The 22,368-nt window shown below is 56.9% G+C and overlaps 2 protein-coding genes across 3 annotated transcripts; both read left to right on the plus strand.

Moving 5' to 3' along the window:
• The first annotated feature begins 73 nt into the window (after positions 1-73).
• On the plus strand, positions 74-4,567 carry MRPL2 (mitochondrial ribosomal protein L2). The gene is made up of 7 exons (XM_021692036.1): positions 74-268; positions 1,932-2,100; positions 2,797-2,938; positions 3,051-3,166; positions 3,475-3,585; positions 3,889-3,962; positions 4,318-4,567. The coding sequence occupies exons 1-7, from the start codon at positions 176-178 to the stop codon at positions 4,528-4,530; spliced, it is 918 nt and encodes a 305-aa protein (XP_021547711.1). The 5' UTR covers positions 74-175; the 3' UTR covers positions 4,531-4,567.
• Positions 4,568-5,171: 604 nt separating this feature from the next.
• On the plus strand, positions 5,172-19,164 carry CUL7 (cullin 7). 2 transcript variants are annotated; one of them, XM_044917715.1, is made up of 26 exons: positions 5,172-5,289; positions 6,138-6,725; positions 7,271-7,422; positions 7,566-8,066; positions 8,574-8,712; positions 8,812-9,008; positions 9,302-9,530; positions 10,054-10,291; positions 10,382-10,487; positions 11,442-11,669; positions 11,963-12,053; positions 12,155-12,326; positions 12,495-12,600; positions 12,889-12,984; positions 13,174-13,349; positions 13,675-13,808; positions 14,122-14,304; positions 14,565-14,671; positions 14,756-14,938; positions 16,206-16,366; positions 16,526-16,754; positions 16,857-17,121; positions 17,860-18,005; positions 18,153-18,279; positions 18,356-18,561; positions 18,804-19,164. In XM_044917715.1, the coding sequence occupies exons 2-26, from the start codon at positions 6,146-6,148 to the stop codon at positions 19,125-19,127; spliced, it is 5,076 nt and encodes a 1,691-aa protein (XP_044773650.1). In that variant the 5' UTR covers positions 5,172-5,289; positions 6,138-6,145; the 3' UTR covers positions 19,128-19,164. The 2 variants fall into 2 exon arrangements, with proteins under 2 accessions (XP_044773650.1, XP_021547554.1); XM_021691879.1 differs by having other exon boundaries at positions 9,302-9,512; positions 16,526-16,742; positions 16,845-17,121.
• The last annotated feature ends 3,204 nt before the right edge of the window (positions 19,165-22,368 follow it).

Consider the following 22,368-nt stretch of genomic DNA (forward strand, 5'->3'; position numbering starts at 1 on the left):
CCACGCGCAAGGAGGAAAGGAGGTGTGTATCCACCTTGGTCTCGGGTTCTCTGCCCACCTCCTTACGTCAGGAGGGGGCGACGGCACCGAGATCTGTTAGCGTCATCTAGAGACGACGGGCGGCCTGGCTAGAAGTAATGGTGGTGTGCTGACCCGGGCGAGCTTGGGTGCCCTCATGGCTCTGAGGGCACTGACTCGCGCTCTGGGCTCCCTGAGCCTGACGCCCCCAGCCCCCGCCCTCGGCCCCAGCCTGCTCCCGGCCGCCCAGGTAATTCACCCTATCTGGAAATGAGGCTGCTTCTGTTCGGGCCGCCGGAGAGGGCACCCTGGGGTGGGAGGCGGAAGATGTGAGTCTGGTCAGGAATCACGCCGGCCTGGGTCTTTGGGTAAATCACTCTCAGCCTCAGCTTTCTCTTCTGTTAAGTGTTGCTGTCCCGCAGGGCCACTGGATTCCTCAGACGAGATATTGGAAGTGAAAGTATTTTACAGGTTTCAATAATAACTGACATTGAGTACCAATCATAAGCCAAGCATAAGTAATTGGCATTTTAAATAAATCAGCTCCTTTCAACCCCTGTATAGGGTAGTTATCATTGCCATTTTACATACGAGAAAACTGATCAGTCCAAGGTCATACACCAAGTATTTTTTAAATAATTTTAATTTAATTTATTTATTTGAGAGAGAGAGAGAGCATGAGAGGGGGGAGGGTCAGAGGGAGAAGCAGACTCCCCGCCGAGCAGGGAGGCCCATGCGGGACTCGATCCATGGGCTCCAGGATCCTGACCTGTGCTGAAGGCAGTTGCTTAACCAACTGAGCCACCCAGGCACCCAGTAATTTTTAAGATTTTTTTTTTTTTTTTTGAGACAGAGAGACAGCACAAGTGGGGAGGAGGATCAGAGGGAGAGGGAGAAGCAGACTCCCTGCTGAGCAGGGAGCCTGTCGCTGGGCTCGATTCCAGGACCCTGAGATCACCACTGGAGCCAAAGGCAGACGGTCAACCGACTGAGCCACCCAGGTGCCCCATACACCAAGTATTGAAGCTAGACAATCTGGCTTCAAAACCTGGGCTCTTGATCCCAGGGTCCTGGGATCCAGCCCCATGTTGTGTTCTCTGCTCAGCAGGGAGCCTGCTTCTCCCTCTCCCTCTGTCTGCCCCTCCCCCTGCTTGTGCTCTCTCTCCCTCTCTAATAAATAAGAAAAATCTTAAAAAAAAAAAAAAAAAAAAGCCTGGATTCTTAACCACTGAAGATGAGTTATTGCTGAGGTTAGAGAATGCAGGGCAAAATAACGAGATTAGGAGCCTAAAGTGAAGGTATCCTCAATGTCCCTAGTGGGTGATTGGTGAGTCACAGAAAAGAAAAGTGTAAATCTTGTTTCTCTGGACCTTTCTGGATGATGGTAGAGTTTAGCAGATGCATACTTAAAATTCAAAACCAAAGCAACCTACTTTAAAATGCTGGGAATACAGCAGGGAACAAGACAGAAATCATCCCTCCCGTCCATTCACAGCTGGAAAACTCCCAGAAACATAATGCAGAGGGGCAAAAGGCATTGGTGCTGATGGTGGCATATGGATGTGTGAAAGTTACCAGCATTGGAAAAGGGAGTTGTTTAAAGAAGGAAGAGTTTCCCAGAGAAGGAGAGTTTTGAGCCAAATTTGGAAGGAGATGCACCAAGGGGAGACCATTCCATTGAAGAAATACTTCAGAGGTTAAAGGATCAAATGAGAGATAATCAACACATATACACCTAGATAAACATTCCACCCTGGTATGTGTGCAAGCAGTGAAGGGTGGAGTTTTTGGACAGCTGATCTGGGACATTCCTAGAAGGAAGTAGGCTACTTGGTCTATGCCTTCACCCTTGGTTCTCCGGGGCTTCTCCTTCAGTTACCTTTCAAGTCAAAGAGATTTCTGTTAATCTCTAGGTGACAAGTACTACCCTTCTCCAGCTGCCCTCTTCCTCAGTGTTGCTCCCCTGCCGCCCACTGCTTACCTCCATGGCCCTTAGTGCCAATTTTGTGTCCTGGAAGAGTCGTACCAAGTACACCATTACACCAGTGAAGATGAGGAAGTCTGGGGGCCGAAACCACACAGGTGAGAGCAAGAGCAAGAGGATTTAAGCATTAAAGGGGAAACACATGTTAGGACTCTAGGTCTATTTCTTTTTTTTTTTTAATTTTATTATGTTATGTTAGTCACCATACAATAAATCATTGGTTTTTGATGTGGTGATCTAGGTCTATTCCTTGACAGGGAGAGAAATGTAAATAAAAAGCATTTATTGGACTCCTTCTGTATATAGTATGTGTGTAAGAACGAGAGAGTAGAATACAATGCAACAGAAAGGTGGTCTGTGCTCCTAAAGACCCATCTAGGTAGTTGAAGAAAACCAAACATACACATGAAGTTCATGACATTCTTCTTCATGCCCTTCAGAAATCTACAACAGTTGAGCACTATTTACATCACTCTCGGTAAACTTACTGAATTCAGTAATTTGTAGAGATTTTGTCTGGAGGTTTTATATAATTTCAATATCCTATAATTATGTTTTTACCAAGCTCCATGTAGGTGTGTCCCCACCCCCTTTTACCCCACCGTGCTGTGCAAATTTTTTATTATTTTCTGCTTGTGTCATAATGTTAGGAAGTACTGCTTTCTGTGCCCGCTTCGGCAGCACATATACTAAAAAATAGGAAGTACTGCTTTCTGCCCAGGATGGGCCTGTTCCCACTGCTGGGAGCTGATTCATCTGACTTGGGTCATGTCTCTGCACTTTCCTGACCACAGGCCGAATCCAAGTGCATGGTATTGGCGGGGGCCACAAGCAGCGTTATCGCATGATTGACTTTCTGCGGTTCCGGCCTGAGCTGGAAACGAAGCCAGGACCGTTTGAGGAGAAGGTCATCGTGGTCCGCTATGATCCCTGTAGGCAAGTTTGGGATGTGAGATGATGATGGTGTGGCTACATGACTGTTCTGTGGCTTTTCAGAAGATGTAGGGCTGCCTAGATGGTCTGCTCATATGTCCCTCACCCTGAACAGATCAGCAGACATAGCTCTGGTTGCTGGGGGCAGCCGGAAACGCTGGATCATTGCCACAGAAAACATGCAGGCTGGAGATATCATCCTGAACTCTGACCACATAGGCCGAATGGCAGGTAAGAGATGGCTTCCAGATGTGTATGGGCTTGGAGGCTGCAAGGGGTCTAGGGCTGATGAAATTCTGTCTTTTAGGGGCGCCTGGGTGGCTCAGTCATTAAGCGACTGCCTTCGGCTCGGGTCATGATCCCAGGGTCCTGGGATCGAGCCCCACATCGGGCTCCCTGCTCCGCGGGAAGCCTGTTTCTCCCTCTCCCACTCCCCCTGCTTGTGTTCCCTCTCTCGCTGTGTCTCTCTCTGTCAAATAAATAAATAAAATCTTAAAAAAAAAATTTTTTTTCTAAAAAAGAAAGATTCTGTCTTTTAGTTGCTGCTCGGGAAGGGGACGCACATCCTCTTGGGGCCTTGCCTGTGGGGACCCTCATCAACAATGTGGAGAGTGAGCCAGGCCGGGGAGCCCAGTATATCCGAGCTGCAGGTATGAGGAAATGAGCTACCTGGGGGTCTTACAATTTGGGAAGCCAAAGAGTACCTGAAGTCACAATGCTCTGAACCTCTGGGGCCAGGTGTGGTCCACTGGCAGAGAAGGGGAAGGAAAAAACACAGAAAACAAGGGTGGAGAGGTGCTTGTGTTTTGACCTAAAACATTGCATGCATCCTGCTTCAGTGTGTCTGCTCCCAAAGGGCAAAGCAAGGGTACGGTATGGGGTATGTCCCCCTATAAATTTGCCCCCAACTCCTCCCTTGTGGAGGGTGGCAAAGCCGCTTCTCCCTTCTCCAGGGACGTGTGGTGTGCTGCTACGGAAAGTGAATGGGACGGCCATCATCCAGCTGCCCTCCAAAAGACAGATGCAGGTGTGTGTGTGGGTACACGTGGGAGGGATCAGCAGAGGAGGAATTTTTGGAATGTACCTTTCTTGGCTGGGATAGTTCCCAGGTGTTTTATGTTAGGAACCACCATGAGCTAGGTGTGTCCCTTTCTGCCATGTGACTAGGCATGCCCTGTCAGGCTGGCACTATAATGGGAGAGGGAACAGTGCCTTTTGTTTTCAACTACCATAGGACCTGCACTCAGGTTCAATTATGCTGTGGTTTTCTCCTGTCCTCTCCCTTCTCTCGGTGAGGGTAAGAAGCCTCCCCAGAGTCACGCAGGCAACAATGTCAGGTTCTTTCCCCGAGGTGCATTCTCTTCCATCTGCTTTTCGGTCAGGTTCTGGAAACGTGCGTGGCAACGGTAGGCCGGGTGTCCAACGTCGATCACAACAAACGCATCATCGGCAAGGCTGGACGGAACCGCTGGCTGGGCAAGAGGCCTTCCAGTGGGCTATGGCACCGCAAGGGGGGTTGGGCTGGCCGCAAGATTCGGCCACTGCCCCCCATGAAGAGTTATGTGAAGCTGCCCTCGGCAGTTGCCCAGGGCTGATATCCCTGGATTCTAATAAAATCGCCCCCCATTTTTATCTGTTACTGTCTTTTTGGGAGGGAGGGTGGTACATACTAGACCAGGGCAAAAAACAGGCGCAAACAAGGATGGGAGAGGAGAAAGAAAAGGACAATATGCGGCAAAGACCGGAGCTGCTCCCCCCTCATTTCCAGCCTACCCCCCCCCCGCCCCCGTCTCATTTCTTTTCTCTAACGGAGGGGGCGGAAATAAATGACCTCCAAGGTCTTCTCCAATTCCGACTTCGGGAATTGGAGAGAGCACTTCCGGTGGGAGGAGGGAGGGCGAAAAGGAAGAGGAAAAGGCGGCGCGGAGGAGGTGCCGCGCGTCGCCGAGGTGGCACCGGCGACTCCGCCCCGGCGCTCTCCCAGGGCCCCCAGCTTTCCGCTGGACCCGGCGGAAACGAGCCGCCGCTCCGGGCGGGTGACGGCGCCCCGGGAGCTGGGCGAGCGGCGCTGCTGGCTGGGCCCAGTCCCACCCCGCCTTGGCTGGCCCGCCCTGGCGGCCTTGTGCGCGCGGGCGGTGACAGTGGCCGCCCCGAGGTGCTCGGCCCCTGCGCGCCACGCCCCCTGCCCGCCCGCCTGTCCTTCGGAGGCACGCCCCCTCCCGCCTCTCCGCTTCGACCCCCTCAGGGGCCCAGGCGGGGCCCAAATCTCCGCCAGCATCGCCGCCATCGTCTGCGCCGCGTCCCTAGCTCAGCGAAGGACAGGCCTCGCGCCGGGACCCCCATCGACTTCTGAGGTGGCCAGAGCCCCGCCGCGGCACCTGCCCCTTCCCTGGGTTTTCCTCCGCACACTCGCCACCGGCCGAGCGCCCACCCGATCTCGCGCCACCCCTCCTCACCCCAGTTCCACAGTGCCTTGGGATTCTCGTTCATGTGGCCTAGCCCCCTCCCCCGCACCTTGCCGCGCGCCCCCGGGCCCTCGCGTCCACCTGCCTCCCGCCGCTCACCCACCGGGTCTCCCGTGACCCTGTCCTGGGTCTCCCGTCTCCCCCACCGGCTTGCTGCTCCAGCGTCTCCAGTTGTCCGCGCCCGCAGCCCACCAGCCTCTCCCAGCCCATAGTGCTTTGCCCTCCCCCCCCCCCACTCCACCAACAGTTCTCCGGGTCTCTTGTCTCTGTGACACACTCCTGCGCTTCAACCATTGGACCTGGCGTCCCTTCCCAGACACACTCGGGGTCTCACTCCCCAACACGCCCCCCCCCCCCGCACCCGCACCCCCCCACACACACCCCTCTGGGTGGCCTGTATCTCCTTCTCAGGGCTGCTGCCTGTCCCAGGGCCTTGGGATTCACTTGTAACTCCAAGGCTGCCCAGCCCCCACTGTCCCCTTCCCACTGCTCCAAACCAACCCACTCCAGGCTGCAGGGCCTCGGACCCTCCTTTCAACCAAACTTTGTGTTCTTAGAACAAACACCCCAGTGTTCCCCTGCTGAGGCCTGGCCCCACCCAGCCTGCAGCAGACAACTCCTGGGCCCTGCTTTACCCCAGTCAACGGGACAGCTGTTACCACATTTGCTTCCCCAACTCCTGGATGTCCTTGATTTTCATTTTAGCTTCCCTGTTCTCTTCTGCTTGTGTGTCTCAGGTGCCGGCATGGTAGGGGAGCTCCGCTACAGGGAATTCAGAGTGCCCCTGGGGCCGGGCTTGCACGCCTATCCGGACGAGCTGATCCGCCAGCGGGTGGGCCACGATGGGCATCCTGAGTACCAGATCCGCTGGCTCGTCCTCCGGCGCGGAGAAGACGGGGAAGGGGACTCTAGCCAAGTGGACTGCAAGGCTGAGCACATCCTGCTGTGGATGTCCAACGACGAGATCTACGCCAACTGCCACAAGATGCTGGACGAGGATGGACAGGTCATCGGGCCCTCGCAGGAGATTGCAGGGGATGCTGGGGCCCTGGACAAATCTGTGCTGGGGGAAATGGAAACCGATGTGAAGTCTTTGATTCAGAGGGCCCTCCGGCAGCTGGAGGAGTGTGCGGGCACCATCCCTCCTGCCCCTCTGCTTCACACGGTCCACGTACTCAGCGCCTACGCCAGCATCGAACCCCTGACCGGGGTGTTCAAAGACCCAAGGGTCCTGGACCTGCTCATGCACATGTTGAGTAGTCCTGATTATCAGATCCGCTGGAGCGCGGGCCGGATGATCCAAGCCCTGGCCTCCCATGATGCTGGTGAGGAACAGTATGGGGCCAAAGGAAGGGGAAGCTAGGTCAGCCCAGGGCCTCACAGGACACTGTGGCAGGAGCCTCTGCCTCATCAGTGCCTGAATGATTCTGTTGCCCTTCTCTTTGAGGTGAAAGAAAAGGAGGTAGGAAGGTAGGTGGGGACATCTGTAGGAAGAGGAAGGCTGGCTCAGTCAGGAGAGCATGCGACTCTTCATCCCAGGGGTCGTGAGTTCAAGCCCCATTTTGGGCACAGAGTTTACTTAAAAAATAATAAAAGAAAGAGGAAGGGCTGAATCCTCAAGAACCTCCTATTAATTGGATCTCTATGCAAAGGAAGAGTTAAGATATTAGATTATTGCAGGATATATATGTATACGAAATACGTATATAGAAAAGATAGTAAGTGGTTGCTTTTGAAGCAAATCAGCAAATCATGTCATCCCTAATGCGTGGTGACAAAGGGATTGGACTGAGAGGGTAGAGGGTCTAGGAGGAGAGCCTGGGAAGGGCATGTGAGGGAGCCATTACTGACTCTGGGGTGTGGGTTTCAGGGACCCGGACCCAGATCCTTCTGTCGCTGAGCCAGCAAGAGGCCATTGAGAAACACCTGGATTTTGACAGCCGCTGTGCTCTGCTAGCCCTGTTTGCACAGGCCACGCTCTCTGAACACCCCATGTCTTTCGAGGGCATTCAGCTGCCACAGGTATTCTGTGGGGAGGCACTGGGGGCGGGGGCTCTAAACAAGATCTAGGGACCAGGCCTTTGTACCTGTCCTTAAAGGATGGAGTGGAAAGAGGAGCTAAAGCTGGGACAAGGTGGATGTAGGCCCACGGTTTCATCCCACAGGTCCCAGGAAGGCTGCTCTTCTCCCTGGTGAAGCGCTATTTGCATGTCACTTCCCTTCTGGACCAGCTGAATGACAGCGCTGCAGAACCGGGAGCCCAGAACAACTCTGCTCCCGAGGAGTTGAGTGGGGAAAGGGATCGACTGGAGCTGGAGTTCAGCATGGCCATGGGCACACTGATCTCAGAGCTGGTGCAGGCCATGCGCTGGGACTGGGCCTCGAGCAGACAGGGGCCCTCGGCACGGTCCTCCTGCTCCATCTTCCAGCCCCAGCTGGCAGAGGCCAACCCGGGGCTGCCTCCCACCCGGGCCCAGCCCTCCATTAGGAGGTCAAGGAGGTTCCGCCCTCGCTCTGAGTTTGCAAGTGGCAACACTTACGCCTTGTACGTGCGAGAGACGCTGCAGGCCGGGATGCGAGTGCGCATGCTGGAGGACTATGAGGAGGTCAGCGCTGGGGACGAGGGCGAGTTCCGTCAGAGCAACAATGGCGTGCCCCCCGTGCAGGTGAGCGAAGGTGCGTGGGGGACGCTGGTGGGGATCTAGCTGGGGGAGCATAACTGGGGCTTCTATGCAGGGGGCTCTGGCAGGCCACCCTGGGAGAAAACCTGGGGATTGGAATGGTTAAAGGGGGTCAGCAGGTAAGAGGGGGGCCATTTGGAGGGCCGAGAAAATCGGGGCTGGGGAGGCCATGAGTTCAGGAAGAAACGGATACGGCAAGACTTTCCCAAAGGTCAGGGTCAGGGAGAGAGTAGCTGAGGCCAGGGGGAGGGGGGGGGGGGGCATAAGCCATCAAGGATAGGTGGGAGAAGCAGAGCCTATTCCCATAGGAGAAGGCAGCCTTTGTGTGTATGTTCGTGTCCTCCATAGGCCAGCGTTGTATTGTTTGGAGGTTGTTCCAAACCTGGCCGGGTGGTCAGCCAGAGAGCTGTATGTTCTCATCATTGGGCCACCACTAGCCATTAAGTGAGCCATCTCTTCCCTTTCCCTCTCTTTTTTCCCCATGTCCTCCAGGTGTTGTGGGAGTCGACGGGCCGCACCTACTGGGTACACTGGCACATGCTGGAAATTCTGGGCTTTGAGGAAGACATTGAGGATGTGGTTGAGGCTGATGAGTACCACGGGGCAGCAGTCAGTGGAGCCCTGGGTGTAGGTGAGCCCGGAGAGGAAGCAGGGTCCGCGCTGACCACAGGAGCAGTGGTCTGGCCCGGCAGACAATGACATCTCTGGGCCCTCTGACCTGTTTCCACAGCTCTGCCCTCCTGGAGGTGGAAGCCCATGAAAGAGCTCTATGCAGTGCCCTATGTTCTGCCTGAGGATGAGGATGCTGAAGAGAGTGAACACCTGTCCCAGGCGGAGTGGTGGGAGCTCCTCTTCTTCATCAAGAAGCTCGATGGACCCAACCATCAGGAGGTTCTCCAGATCCTCCAGGAGAACCTGGATGGGGAGGTAGAGCCAGCCTGGAGACACCCAGAAGTCGGAGGGCTCACGGCAAGGGCTGGACTGATAGAGCATTTGGGAGGCTTCGGATGGGGAGTGGAGGTCCACAGTGTAAGGGGCTGCAGGGGAGGGATCTAGAATGTTCAGAGGCATTGGCAAGCTGTGTGCGAGGAGGCAGCTGCCAGCCAGGAGAGTTTCAGGATGGAGAAGGCCTGTGTGGAGATTCCCACCCCTACCAAGTGGCCCCTGGAGCCTCTGTGCTGGCAGGGCTACCCACAGTGAGACCTTCTCCCCGACAACAGGTTCTGGATGATGAGATCCTAGCTGAGCTGGCCGTGCCCATAGAGTTGGCCCAGGACCTGCTGCTGGCTCTGCCACAGCGACTCGATGACAGCGCTCTCAGGGACCTGCTCAACTGCCGTGTCTACAGGAAATATGGGCCCGAGGCCCTGGCGAGGCAGCCAGCTTACCCAACCCTGCTGGAAGCCCAGGCCCAGCCTCAGGAATCAGCAGGTGCAGCCAGAGGGGAAGGTGGGGCGCTAGACAGACTTTGCAGCAGCTCTGCAGGCTGGCCTCTGGGAGGGCTTCAGCCCAGGAGAAGTGTCTGTGCCAATTCTGGTGCTCTCCTGTCTGGAAGAGTTGGCACCTGAGGAAGAAGATGAAGCATAGAGCAGCTCCCTCCAGCGAGCGGGAGAGGATGGAAAGTCAGAACATTGAAAGAGATCTGAAGCCTCATAATGCCCCCACATTGAACTTTTTCTGTTGCAGAGAAAGCCAAATTATTGCGTGCTTTTAGATACAGGGAAATGCTCTGCTATTTGCAGACGGGAGGCTCCTTTGCTATTTTAAGAATATAAAAACACAAGATTTGTCACAGAGCAGTCTTATAAATACATTAAGAGATGCTCTAAGATCCCCATACTAATTTTTAGGGGGACCTCCCCCCGCAAAAAAACATTTTTAGGAGAAATTAGGAGTTATATTTGTGTCTGTCCTTTTCTGATCTTAACCGCACCGACCACGGCCAACTCTTGTGACGTCCACCTTCCTGTAGGAAAAGAAACCCCAACTCAGTATCCCGACACTCCTCTGCGGCGACTGATGGAGGGCTGCGGTCCGCCTGGGAGAAACTTCCTGGACCTGGAGCGAGCCCTCAGCTCAGGGCGGCCCCAGGAGACAGAGATCAAGCCGTTCCTGCTCCAGCTGCAGTGGCAGCCCCAGCCCTTCCTTACCCTGATGCGGAGCCTGGCCAGCCCGGCGGCCAACAAGCCCCTGCACCTGACCGTTCTGAGGTGAGGGGGTGGGGCAGGGCATGGGGCCAAGGGGTCTCTGAGGCTAGCTGCACATCTGTCTCCTCCTGCCTCCCCACCTCCACTCCCCAGAATCCTGATGCAGCTGGTGGACTTCCCCGAGGCACTGCTTCTCCCCTGGCACGAGGCCATGGACGCCTGCATGGCCTGCCTGCGGTCACCAGACACTGACCGAGAGGTACCCCCACCCTGCTCTGCGGAGATGCTGCTGGAGGGAGAGGCCGCAAGGCAGCCTCTGACGAGGCAGGCCCCCTGGGCGAGGCTCCGGAGGGCACAATGGAGCCTCTGTGCTCCTGGTTTGGGATTTGTTTTTAAAATCAAATTTTTTTTTTCAAATAGGTAATACATTCATACAGTTACAAATCAAAACAGTAGAACAAGGTCTACACTGAGAATTCTTACTTCCACTGTTCTCACTTCCATCTAATTTTCCCATTGCCTCTCCCCAAGTCCCTTATTGGTTACCACTCATTAATCTATGTGTACTTCCTGTGGGCCTTATGCAAATATAAATAAGCCCAAGCGTTTGATCTTATTTGCCATCTCCTTTCTTACACAAAAGGTTACGTCTATATTACATGAGAAGCCTCAGTAGCTCCTGTTTGGTTGGGCCTGTTGGGGGACGGGGGGATGCAGGAGGCAGAGGGATCAGCATACTCAGGGCCTCCCGCCCCAGAGAGGTCCTGGGCCTGGAAGGCCTGGCAGGGTGTGTCTGCCGTGCACACCTTTGGCGGTTACCCAGATTTTCATTTCGCAGGTGGACTCACTGAGTGTCCCTCTCCGCCCCCTCCCTGCCACCGGGTATCTGTGCTTGGGGCCTGAGCATCTCAAAATGCAGCCCCACAACTGGTTCTTGGGACATGGCCTAAAAAGGAACCACCTGGGAAGCTCTCTGCACCTGTTGCCAACATAATCAGTCGTCAAGCACCCCAGGATGGCAGAGCATCTCTTAGCTTTTCCGTGTCTGTTTGCCTTGGGTTCTCCAACTCCACCCAGCCCTTGTTCCTGTTGTCCATTCACTGCAGTAGCCCCAGCACCTATATACCACAGTGGGTGCATAGTACATACTCCAGAAGATTCCCTGTGGCCCGGGCCTCGTCCCCTTTATTCACCAGCCCTGTCCCCACCTCAGGTGCTCCAGGAGCTGATCTTTTTCCTGCACCGCCTAGCCTCCGTGAGCAGGGACTATGCCGTGGTGCTGAATCAGCTCGGAGCCCGAGATGCCATCTCCAAGGCCCTGGAAAAGCACCTGGGAAAACTGGAGCTGGCTCAGGAGCTGCGGGACATGGTGTTCAAGTGTGAGAAGCATGCCCACCTCTACCGGAAACTCACCACCAACATCCTGGGAGGCTGTATCCAGGTCAGGAGGGAGGACAGGGGGCTGCTTGTGGGTTCGCCTCTGGGTAAGAACATGAGCTCTGAGCAGTGGCGGGGGAAGAGGCTGTATTCCTGCAGTTGGGAAAGGCAGGAGAGTCCAGTGAACCCAAGGGCATTTGTTCTCTTCACCCCCTTCCCCACCGGGCTCTGCCGCGCCAGGGTTCTGGAGGAAGTCCCATTGCTGCTGGGTCTTTCTTCCATACGTGTTTGCATGTGCTCTCCACATGTGCTCCTCCCTCCTTCCCGAGCCGCTTCTCTCTGATGTTCCGGCTGCAGATGGTGCTGGGCCAGATCGAAGACCACAGACGGACCCACCGACCCATCAACATCCCCTTCTTTGACGTGTTCCTCAGATATCTGTGCCAGGGTCTGTGCCTGTCCCCACCTTACGCCACACCCCTACGCCTGTGTCTGTTTTCCCTCCACACCTACTGGGCTCTGACGGCCGCCCCTCCCCCCTGCCCCCAGGCTCCAGTGTGGAAGTGAAGGAGGACAAGTGCTGGGAGAAGGTGGAGGTGTCCTCCAACCCGCACCGGGCCAGCAAGCTGACGGACCGCAACCCCAAGACCTACTGGGAGTCCAGCGGCAGCGCCGGCTCCCACTACATCACCTTGCACATGCGCCAGGGCGTCCTCATCAGGTAACGCGCCCCACGACATACGCACTTTGTCGTGACTTCCTTGTGTTTGTCCTGGGGGAAGCACCACGGCCCCCCTCGAGCCCACACATGACCAGAGAGTCCCCCTGGCTGTGTCTCCAAGGACACGACTCGTTCCGGTCCTGATGGTTTCCTCATCCCTTCTCCCAGGCAGCTAACTCTGCTGGTGGCTGGTGAAGACTCAAGCTACATGCCGGCCAGGGTGGTAGTGTTTGGGGGCGACAGCGCCAGCTCTCTTAACACACAACTCAACTCGGTAGGGACCCGCATGCCATTAGATCAGCCTTCACAGGGCCCGCCCTCCTGTCCAGACTCCTGAACGCCTAAGTTCTTCCCGTCTGGAGCCCCCTAGAAAGTAGAGTCCTTTCTCCCTGTGCCGTTGTGACGACATCAGGCCCCAAGCAGTGAGGGTGGCATTGGGAGCCCTTGGTCAGGACCCCACACCCGCCTGGGCTGAGGGAGGAGGGAACAGGAGCAGGTGTGGGTGCTATGAGCACTGCCATCCATACACGGGGAGCTGACAGCCCCCTGTGCCCCGCACCAGGTCAACGTGATGCCCTCCGCCAGCCGGGTGATCCTCCTGGAGAACCTGAACCGCTTCTGGCCCATCATCCAGATCCGCATAAAGCGCTGCCAGCAGGTTTGCCAGGGGCCTGGGGTGTGGTCTGGGGCTATGGAGCTCTGGGTTCTGTACCTGTTGCAGATCTTGAGCCAGGGCTCCAGCCCGGGGCAAGGGCAACTCCAGGAGTAAGGCACAAAGGTGTGCCTGACCCCAGTGCACTCGGAGGGGGGCGTGGGGCAGCTGAAGACAGGCCTGTGTCCCTCGCAGGGTGGCATCGACACTCGCATCCGGGGGTTGGAGGTCCTGGGCCCCAAGCCCACCTTCTGGCCGGTGTTTCGGGAGCAGCTGTGCCGTCACACACGCCTCTTCTACATGGTGCGGGCCCAGGCCTGGAGCCAGGACATAGCAGAGGACCGCCGGAGCCTCCTGCATCTGAGTTCTAGGTGTGTGCGAGCATGTGTGTGTGGCTGTGTGTGTGTGTGAAAGGTAAGAGTAGTACCCTGGGTAGGGTTCGATGGAGGGTTAACATGCTTGGGGAGGCGGCTGAGGTGTTCTACAGTTTGGGGAAGGAAAGAAAGAATGGAAAGAAGAGATTTCTGTGGTGGGAGGGGGGTGGGATGTGCCAGTTAACGCAGGGGAGCTTCGAAGTACTGGGTAGAGATTGGGTCTGGTTGGTAGGGGCTAGCCGGGCTGTCTTAGGCTGGGCAGATGCTGGGGTAACTTACGCCTCGAGCCCCTGACACCTGCCTCCCCCATCCTCACCCCCAGACTCAACGGGGCTCTGCGCCAGGAGCAGAATTTTGCTGATCGCTTCCTCCCTGATGACGAGGCCGCCCAAGCGCTGGGCAAGACCTGCTGGGAGGCCCTGGTCAGCCCCCTGGTGCAGAACATCACCTCCCCCGGTAACCGTCCTGACCCTTGGCCCCACTAACCAGCCCCTTCTTGCTCTGCCGTAGAGCCACCTGCATTATGTTCTTGGCCCTTTTGGTACCTGCAGTGGTTTGGTACCCCAGTGCCCCTCTTCTCCCAGCCCAGGGGCCATCTCCTTTCCCATGTCTCCCAGCTGACACCATAAAGGGGGCCTTGCTAGCTGCCCCCACCCCCGCACCCGGTACCTTCCGTCCGATCCCTCATTCTCGGTGCTTCTGTCCAGCCCAGCCTCTCCCACTGCCCTGGAGACACGCCCTGCCTTGGCTTGTTTTTCCCCACCTCCAGATGAGGATGGCATCAGCCCCCTGGGCTGGCTGCTGGACCAGTACCTGGAGTGTCGGGAGGCGGCCCACAACCCCCAGAGCCGCGCGGCTGCTTTCTCCTCCCGGGTGCGCCGCCTCACCCACCTGCTAGTGCACGTGGAGCCCTGCGAGGCACCCCCTCCAGCGGTGGCCTCTCCCCGGCCCAGTGAGTACCTGCGGTTCCGGTGGGAGGTCGGTGAGAAGCGTCTCTCTGCGGCCCCCCGCTCGCACCCTACAGCCTTCCGTCTCACGCTTTCCCGCCCCACCCAGCTGTTCATCTTCCCGGTTTGTGTCACCCCCACCCAGCAGCCTCACGGCGGGGAGGGGGTGGGCAGCACGTCAGGAAAGGCCCCAGGGCTCACCCTGGTCTGAGGACCCCCAAGCTGAGGGCTGCCCCTGCCTCCGGCCCTTCCCCTGTCTCCACAGAGGGCAGAAACCGCAGCCACGACTGGAGCTCCCTGGCCACCCGGGGGCTTCCCAGCAGCATCGTGAGAAACCTGACCCGCTGTTGGCGGGCGGTGGTGGAGGAGCAGGTGGGCAGGAGCAGGTGCCGGGGAGGGGAGGGCGGCCGGCAGCCTGCGGGGCCGTGCCCTCACGCCACGGCTGCCTCCCTGCAGGCCAGCAGCTTCCTGACCTCGCGCTGGCGGGATGACGACTTCGTGCCGCGCTACTGCGAACACTTTCACAGCCTGCAGAAGTCCAGCTCCGAGCTGTTCGGGCCCAGGGCGGCCTTCTTGCTAGCCCTGCACAACGGCTGTGCTGGGGGCCTGCTGAAGCTCCCGTTCCTCAAAGCTGCCCACGTGAGCCTCCCGCCTCGCCTCTGGCCCGCGCCCCTCCCTGCAATCGCTCCGTGCCCCCCCCCCTCACAGCGGCGTCCCTTCCGTGCCCATTCAGCAAGGGCCGGGGCTTGCGTAGAACCATGTGTTTGAAAGCTCAAACACCAAAGACACAGATAGTGACCTGTAGCGTGCTCTCCTAATACTATCTTGATACACTTGCTCTTTCTGTTTGTGTGCACGGTTTAACACTTTACCCACAAGTAGCTAAAATGCTTTATGCTGGTGTCTTTTGGCCATTATATATACATATTTTAAGATTTTATTTATTTGAGATAGAGATAACGCATGAGTGGGGGGGAGGGGCAGAGGGAGAGGGAGAAGCAGGCTCCCCGCTGAGCAGGGAGCCCGTTGTGGGGCTCGATCCCAGGACCCTGGGATCATGACCTGAGCCGAAGGCAGACGCTTAACGACTGAGCCACCCAGGCGCCCTTGACTGTTACCTTAAAAGCCTTTTTCAGTGTTGCTTTGTCCTTATTTTTTATTTTTGTATGAATTCCATCTAACGGGTGTACTAGAATTTACTCCACCATTCCCAGCATTCCATAGATGTGTAATAAGTGCTTCAAATGTGTCCGGCACTGTGATAAGAGCTGAAGATAGACAAAGTCCCTCTCCTCAAAGTTTGCAGGCTTCCTGGGAAGGCGCACGGTTGGGCAGATGATAAAGTCAGCCAGGCTAAGCGCTGCAGGGGAAAGCTGAACAGCGGCTGCTAGAGTTGCTTCCGGCCCTTCTGTCTGATCAGTGACACTGCGGTGGGACCATCTCTGTGCACATAAATCATTTCCTCACATTAAATTATTGTGATTAGATTAATTTTTAGAAACGTTCAGTGTGAAAAAAACACCTCCTGGGGCGTCTGAGTGGCTCAGTCGTTAAGCGTCTGCCTCCGGCTCAGGTCGTGGTCCCGGGGTCCTGGGATGGAGCCCCGCATTGGGCTCTCTGCTCAGCGGGAAGCCTGCTTCTCCCTCTCCCACTCCCCCTGCTTGTGTTTCCTCTCTCGCTGTGTCTCTCTCTGAAATAAATAAATAAAATCTCTAAAAAGAAAACTACCTCCTAATTGTTAACTTGCACAACTGTTGACGGTTTTATAAAAGAGTTCTGTAAAAGTGTCGCCCACCTTGGGAAGCAGCTCAGCTGTTCTATGCACTTGCTCAGACCTTCCTCTCTGCCCCGCTCCCCTCCTCCAGTCGCCTGACCGTGGTTTCCCTGTGCCCTTCTCTGTGCGCAGGTGAGCGAGCAGTTCGCCCGGCACATCGACCAGCGGATCCAGGGCAGCCGGATTGGCGGAGCCCGGGGGATGGAGATGCTGGGGCAGCTGCAGCGCTGCCTGGAGACGGTCCTCATCTTCTCCGGCCTGGAGATAGCCACCACCTTCGAGCATTACTACCAGTGAGCGCGGACCTGGGGGGTGGGGGTGCGGAGGGGCACGGATGGCAGAGGCGGGGGCAGGGCCGGCGCCAGCTCGCGGGCCCGGGGAGTCCGGGCTTCGGGCAGGGGGGCCGAGCTGCCGCCGCACTGAGGCTCAGCCCTGCTCTGCGTGTGCTGCAGGCACTACATGGCAGACCGTCTCCTGAGCTTGGGCTCGAGCTGGCTGGAGGGGGCTGTGCTGGAGCAGATCGGCCTCTGCTTCCCCAACCGCCTCCCCCAGCAGATGCTGCGCAGCCTGAGCACCTCCGAGGAGCTGCAACGCCAGTTTCACGTCTACCAGCTCCAGCGGCTCGATCAGGAACTCCTGAAGCTGGACGACACCGAGAAGAAGATACAGGTGGGCGTGGGCGCTGGCCAAGGGAGGGTGGGAAAGGAGGGAGGCGAGGAGTAGACCAGAGGAGGCCCAGCGGCTGTCGGGCACCCCGTGTTTCTTCCTCAGGGGTGCCTCGAGGCCAGTGACAAGGAGCACAAGGAGGAGAAGGCAGAGGAAGCAGAGGGAGCTGGGGCAGCAGCAGCCACAGACATGGCGGGGGAGGAGGACGAGGAGGAAGATGAGGATCTCTACTATGAGGGGGCCATGCCCGAAGTGTCCGTGCTAGTCCTGTCCCCACGCTGCTGGCCCATTGCCTCCATCCGCCACACGCTGAACCCCCGAACCTGCCTGCCCTCCTACCTCAGGGGCACTTTGAACCGCTACTCCAACTTCTACAGCAAGAGTGAGGAGCCAGGAAGAGGATGGCATTCAGGGAGGGAGCCTGCGGGTGGGGTGGGCCCTGGGGTGAGAGCCTCAGTGGAGTGGATTTGAGAAGAAAGGAGCTTACGTTTGGGGTGAGGGCAGGGGCTATCAAGCACCAGGTCCCCAGACTGTTGCCTTTTCTGTCCTAAAAACAAACACAGGACTCTATTTAGAGAGTGGGAGGTGGGGAGGATGGAAGCAGGGGCACCTGAGGCCACCAGGAAGGACTTGCCCCCCGTGGCAGGGGTCTGGCTCCTGGTCAGTCATCGTCCCCTGAGCTTCCCACTCCGGGGGCTGGTCCTGGGCTGGGCAGCAGCATAGGGAGAAGAGACTCAGACCCTGCCCTCAGGGGGGGTTGGGGGGCTCCCAGACTAACCAGGGAGACCTCATTCCCTCTTTCATCGTGGATAGTCCAGTTTGATGAGAGCCCAGGCCTTCCTCACTTCATGGTTTTGTCTCCCTAGGGAAAAAAAAGGGAGGGGAACTTCTGGAAGGCACTGATCAGAGTCCCCTGGCACAAGGCGAGGCACAGGGTGGGCTGCCAGATACCTGAGGCTTACCCAAGAGGGGCACGGTGAAGGCTGAGCTCTGGAAGTTCAGGAAGCACAGGATCCATGAACACTGGGGTGCACGCTCGGCAGAGATTAGCAGGGGCAGGGCTCAACCAACAGTACCCCCTCACCAGCCCTGACCCCCTTCTCTCCCTGACCTGTCTCAGGTCAGAGCTACCCGGCCCTGGACATGGGACCCCATCGGCGGCTGCAGTGGACGTGGCTGGGCCGGGCTGAGCTGCAGTTTGGGGACCAGACCCTGCATGTGTCCACCGTGCAGATGTGGTTGCTGTTGTATCTCAACGAGCTGAAGGTGGCCCAGCCCAGCTAGGCAGCCCTGCTCTCTGTACCTTGTCCCTCACCCCTCTTCCCTAAACCTCAACTCCCTATCCTCCCTCCCTCTCCCTTCTCTGCTCCACTCTTTGGGGAAGCCCTGAGTATTTCCTTCGTCTTCTCTAAGGCTGTCTCCGTGGAGAGTCTGCTGGCACTCTCTGGGCTCTCTCCAGACATGCTCGATCAGGCGATTGGGCCTCTTACCTCTTCGAGAGGCCCCCTGGACCTTCAAGAGCAAAAGGGTGTCCCAGGAGGTATGTACTTGGGGAGAGGGGCCTCTGCTCTCAGCCTCCTCGTGGGCCCCCCACTGGTGACTAGCGCTTATTTCAGGGGTGCTCAAGATTCGAGATGCCAGCGAGGAGCCCAGGCCAAGGAGGGGCAACGTGTGGCTCATCCCACCTCAGACGTACCTGAAAGCTGAGGATGAGGAGGGTCGGAACTTGGAGAAGAGACGGAACCTTCTGAACTGCCTCATTGTCCGAATGCTCAAGGCACATGGGGACGAGGGGCTGCACATCGACCAGCTTGTCTGTCGGGTAGGCAGGGGTGGGTGGGGGGGAGGGCGCTTCAGGGTCGGGGGCAGCCCACAGGAGGAGGCCTGTCCACCTTGGAAGCCTCTGGCTCACCATGGAGCCTGTAGGTGGATGAGGGGGGAGGCTGGGGCACGCCTAAAGGCCTTAGAGCTCACTGGCTGGCAGCCTGTGCCCGGAGTGGGAGCTCGAGGTGGAGTCAGCTGGGTGTCTGCCACCTGCTATGTCCCCTTCCCTCTCCTTCCCAGGTCCTGGACGCTTGGCAGAAGGGCCCATGTCCTCCCCGGGGTCTGGTCAGCAGCCTCGGTAGGGGTTCTGCCTGCAACAGTACCGATGTCCTCTCCTGTATCCTGCACCTCCTGGGCCAGGGCACCGTGAGGCGCCATGACGACCGGCCCCACACACTGTCCTATGCGGTCCCCGTGACGGTGATGGAGCCTCACACCGAGTCCCTGAACCCAGGCTCTTCAGGCCCCAACCCACCCCTCACCTTCCATACCCTGCAGATCCGCTCTCGGGGCGTGCCCTATGCCTCCTGCAGCAGCACCCAGAGCTTCTCCACCTTCCGGTAGCCCTGGAGATGGGACCAGTGCTTTCTACGGAAATAAAGTGCAGGAGTTTGATTACGTGGCCTGTGTGGTGAGCGCTAAGGCTCTGCTGGGCAGCGGAGACTTCCTGGCTGGAGAGGGAGCGGAGCCCTCTGGCTCTGAGGCCGCGTCGTCCCATGCCAGGAGTCACTGCCAGGGTGAAGTTGGCAGCCTGGAGAGAGCACTGGAGGGAGTCAGGTGTGTGTGGGGCGGTAAGTAGACAAGACAGGGCTGGACCTCCAGCCCTTCTCAGAGAGTCTGTGGTCAGAAGTGCTTTCACCTGGCAGGCTGGAGACCCAGGTCCCCCTTGCCGCACGCTCAGTGGCTTGTAACTTGGGCAGATTGTTAAGCAGGGCTCCACCGTTTTCATTTGTGGAATTGGACCAGAGTCCCCGTGGGTTCTGACGAGCACCAGGTATGGGAGCATTTGACATGCCAGTGAATCACTCTTTTGGCCACCGCACCCAGCAGTGAGTGTAATGCATGGTAAGATAAAGGACCCTGGTGGCCACTGCAGGCACCCAGGAGCCTGAATATGCATTCCATCCCAAAGCTTTAGGATCTGGGTTGGAAGCAGACCTAGAAGGAACTGCAGCTCCCTTGAGCCCCTCCTCGCTGCGCTCTTTGGGTCGTGTAGAGCTGCTCTTGCCAAAGCCAGACCCCCACTAGCACCATAGGTGGGCCACTGTTGGGGAGGCTTGCTCCGTGCTGCTGACTGCCTCCCCTGGCCCCGCCCACACTGAGGCAGGGCGGGGCGGGCTGGGGGAGCCAGTGCCAGGGGAGGAGCTCTGCATCTCGCAGGCGCTATTACGGGGGTCAGGAAGGAGTGACGCAGGCATCCTGAGTCCAAGGTTCTTGCAGCCAAGAGATGACTAGGAGAAGGCTACAGAAGAAAGGTGGGGGAGGAGTGAGGGAGTCACGTGGTGAGAGAGGGCACAGAAGCCAGACAGAGGGAACTGGGTGCCACCCAAGACAGAGATTTGGAATAGAATCTGTAAGGGAAAAAGGCCAGGGCTTGGGAGAGTCAGGACGCCCAGGACAAGACAGCAAAATGGAGAGCAAACAGGGCAGCCACCGAGGGCCCGTGCGTGCTTTACTTTGCAGTATGGTGGCCCCATGGTGCTGTGGGTGGTTCTCAGAGCAGAACTATCTGGTAGGTCCACGCTAGTCCACGACACAGAAGACTGGCAGCAGGCCAGGGCAGCACTGGGCCCCAGGGCACACGGGGCTGTTGCAGTTTGTCACTTAGGTGCCTCTCCGCCTTCGTGTCAGAGATCACGGCCTAGCTCCTTTATGGGCCCAGGCCGTGCCCTTATTCTTGAGCTAGCTCTTACAAGCCAGAACTTTTTGCCCTCTTCTGGGTTCTCATGCTCTTTCTGAGCCTATCCTTCTCCATCAGAAACCCAGAGAGCCTCCAAGCTCTAGTAGCCAGATCAGAATGCAGCACATGGAGGGGACAGGAGGGGACTTTGCCCCCCTGCACCGCAGCTGTGCCCACAGGCTCCCGCATGGGCCGTGCTGTAGGCTCAATCCCTCAGCCTCCCACAGGGTGCCTACCTGCTTATCTGTAATGGACGAGTCTCTTACAAATTCTTACGGGAAGAACACACCAGCCTTGGCCCCAGTTCCCTGCATGTTCCTGCCTGCAGTCCAGTTCCTGTGCCCTCAGCACACAATGTAACCCCACCTCCACTCTGGCCTGATTTGTCCAAACGCAGCCACCCAGGTGAGCAGTCCTGACTGCCCGCTCACCAGCACCGGTGAAAACGTGAGCCTCCTCCCCTACCCTCAGGACTTGCCGTCCATCCAGGGCACACGCTTCCTGTCTGACTCGGACAGAAGTTCGCTCCCCTGCCCCCCTTGTGAGACCCTCCTCACAGCCTCGGTTCCTTATATCCCAGACAGCTGGCTGTACACAAAGGATCACATATTGATTCCACTTACAGGGAATGTTCTAAAATAGGCAAATCTCGAGACAAAGTGGTTTAGTGGCTGCCTAGGGCTGGGGAGATTGGGAAGAAATGGGGAGTGTCTGCTAGACACTCGAAAATGTTACAAAATTGTGATGGTTGCACTACTCTGTGAATAGACTAAAAACCATTGAATTGTACAATTTTTTTTTCAAAAAAAATTTTTTTAAAGATTTTATTTATTTGACAGAGAGAGCGAGAGAGGGAACACAAGCAGGGGGAGTGGGAGAGGGAGAAGCAGGTTTCCCATGGAGCAAGGAGCCGAATGCGGGAGTCAATCCCAGGACTCTGGGATCATGACCTGAGCCGAAGGCAGACGCTTAACGACCGAGCCACCCAGGAGCCCCCGAATTGTACAATTTAAATGGGTAAACTAAATTATATCTCAGTATGTTGCCAATAAAAACCAGAAACAAGCAGACCAACTAACCCGTAGCTAAAGCTCCGAGCTCTCCAATGTCTCCCGTGGATCCTTGGTGAAGGGGAAAAGCGGCCAGCTGAAGGCCTGGGGGTGGGGGCGGCAATACAACCCAGTGGTGGACGTGCATTGTGTTTTGACTACCGTTCATCTGAAGCCCCTTCTCATACTCGGGAACTCCACACAAATCACGAAAGGAAACAGAGCCCACCTCCCACCACATACAGGACCAGATACTTGGCTTTCCCAGCTATCCCCCTGCAGCCATATAACCACGGCTTAGCCAAGAAAATGCCTCTGCCAGGAATTTCTCAATCTAGAGCAAAGCAGGAAGGAAAAGCGAAATACCTCTGGTGGCAGCCAGGAGATCTTCACCACACTCTGGTTCCCAGGTAGGATTTAGGGTGCTTGTAAGGGCTCAGACTTATCTGCCAACCACCATTCCTTTTTTTTTTTTTTTTAAACTTTTCTCAAGGCTTGGGGTGCCTGGGTGGCTCAGTCATTAAATGTCTGCCTTCGGCTCAGGTCATGATCCCAGGGTCCTGGATCGAGCCCCATATCGGGCTCCCTGCTCCTGCAGGAAGCCTGCTTCTCCCTCTCCCTCTGTCTGCTTGTGTTCCCTCTCTCACTGTGTCTCTTTTCTGTCAAATAAATAAATAAAATCTTAAAAAAAAAAAAACTTTTCTCAAGCCTTAGTGTTTCTGTGAGCCTAAGAGTTCAATAGTCTTTTTCTGCTTTTATCAGCCAGAATCTGTTCTTTGGCTCTAAAGTAGGATTGACACATGTGACATCAGGGACCCCATAGCACTGGATCCCTCTGGGCAAGGCAAACTATCCT

The sequence above is a fragment of the Neomonachus schauinslandi genome, chromosome 8 (genome assembly GCF_002201575.2).
Source record: "Neomonachus schauinslandi chromosome 8, ASM220157v2, whole genome shotgun sequence".
In the NCBI taxonomy this organism is placed as follows: Eukaryota; Metazoa; Chordata; class Mammalia; order Carnivora; family Phocidae; genus Neomonachus; species Neomonachus schauinslandi.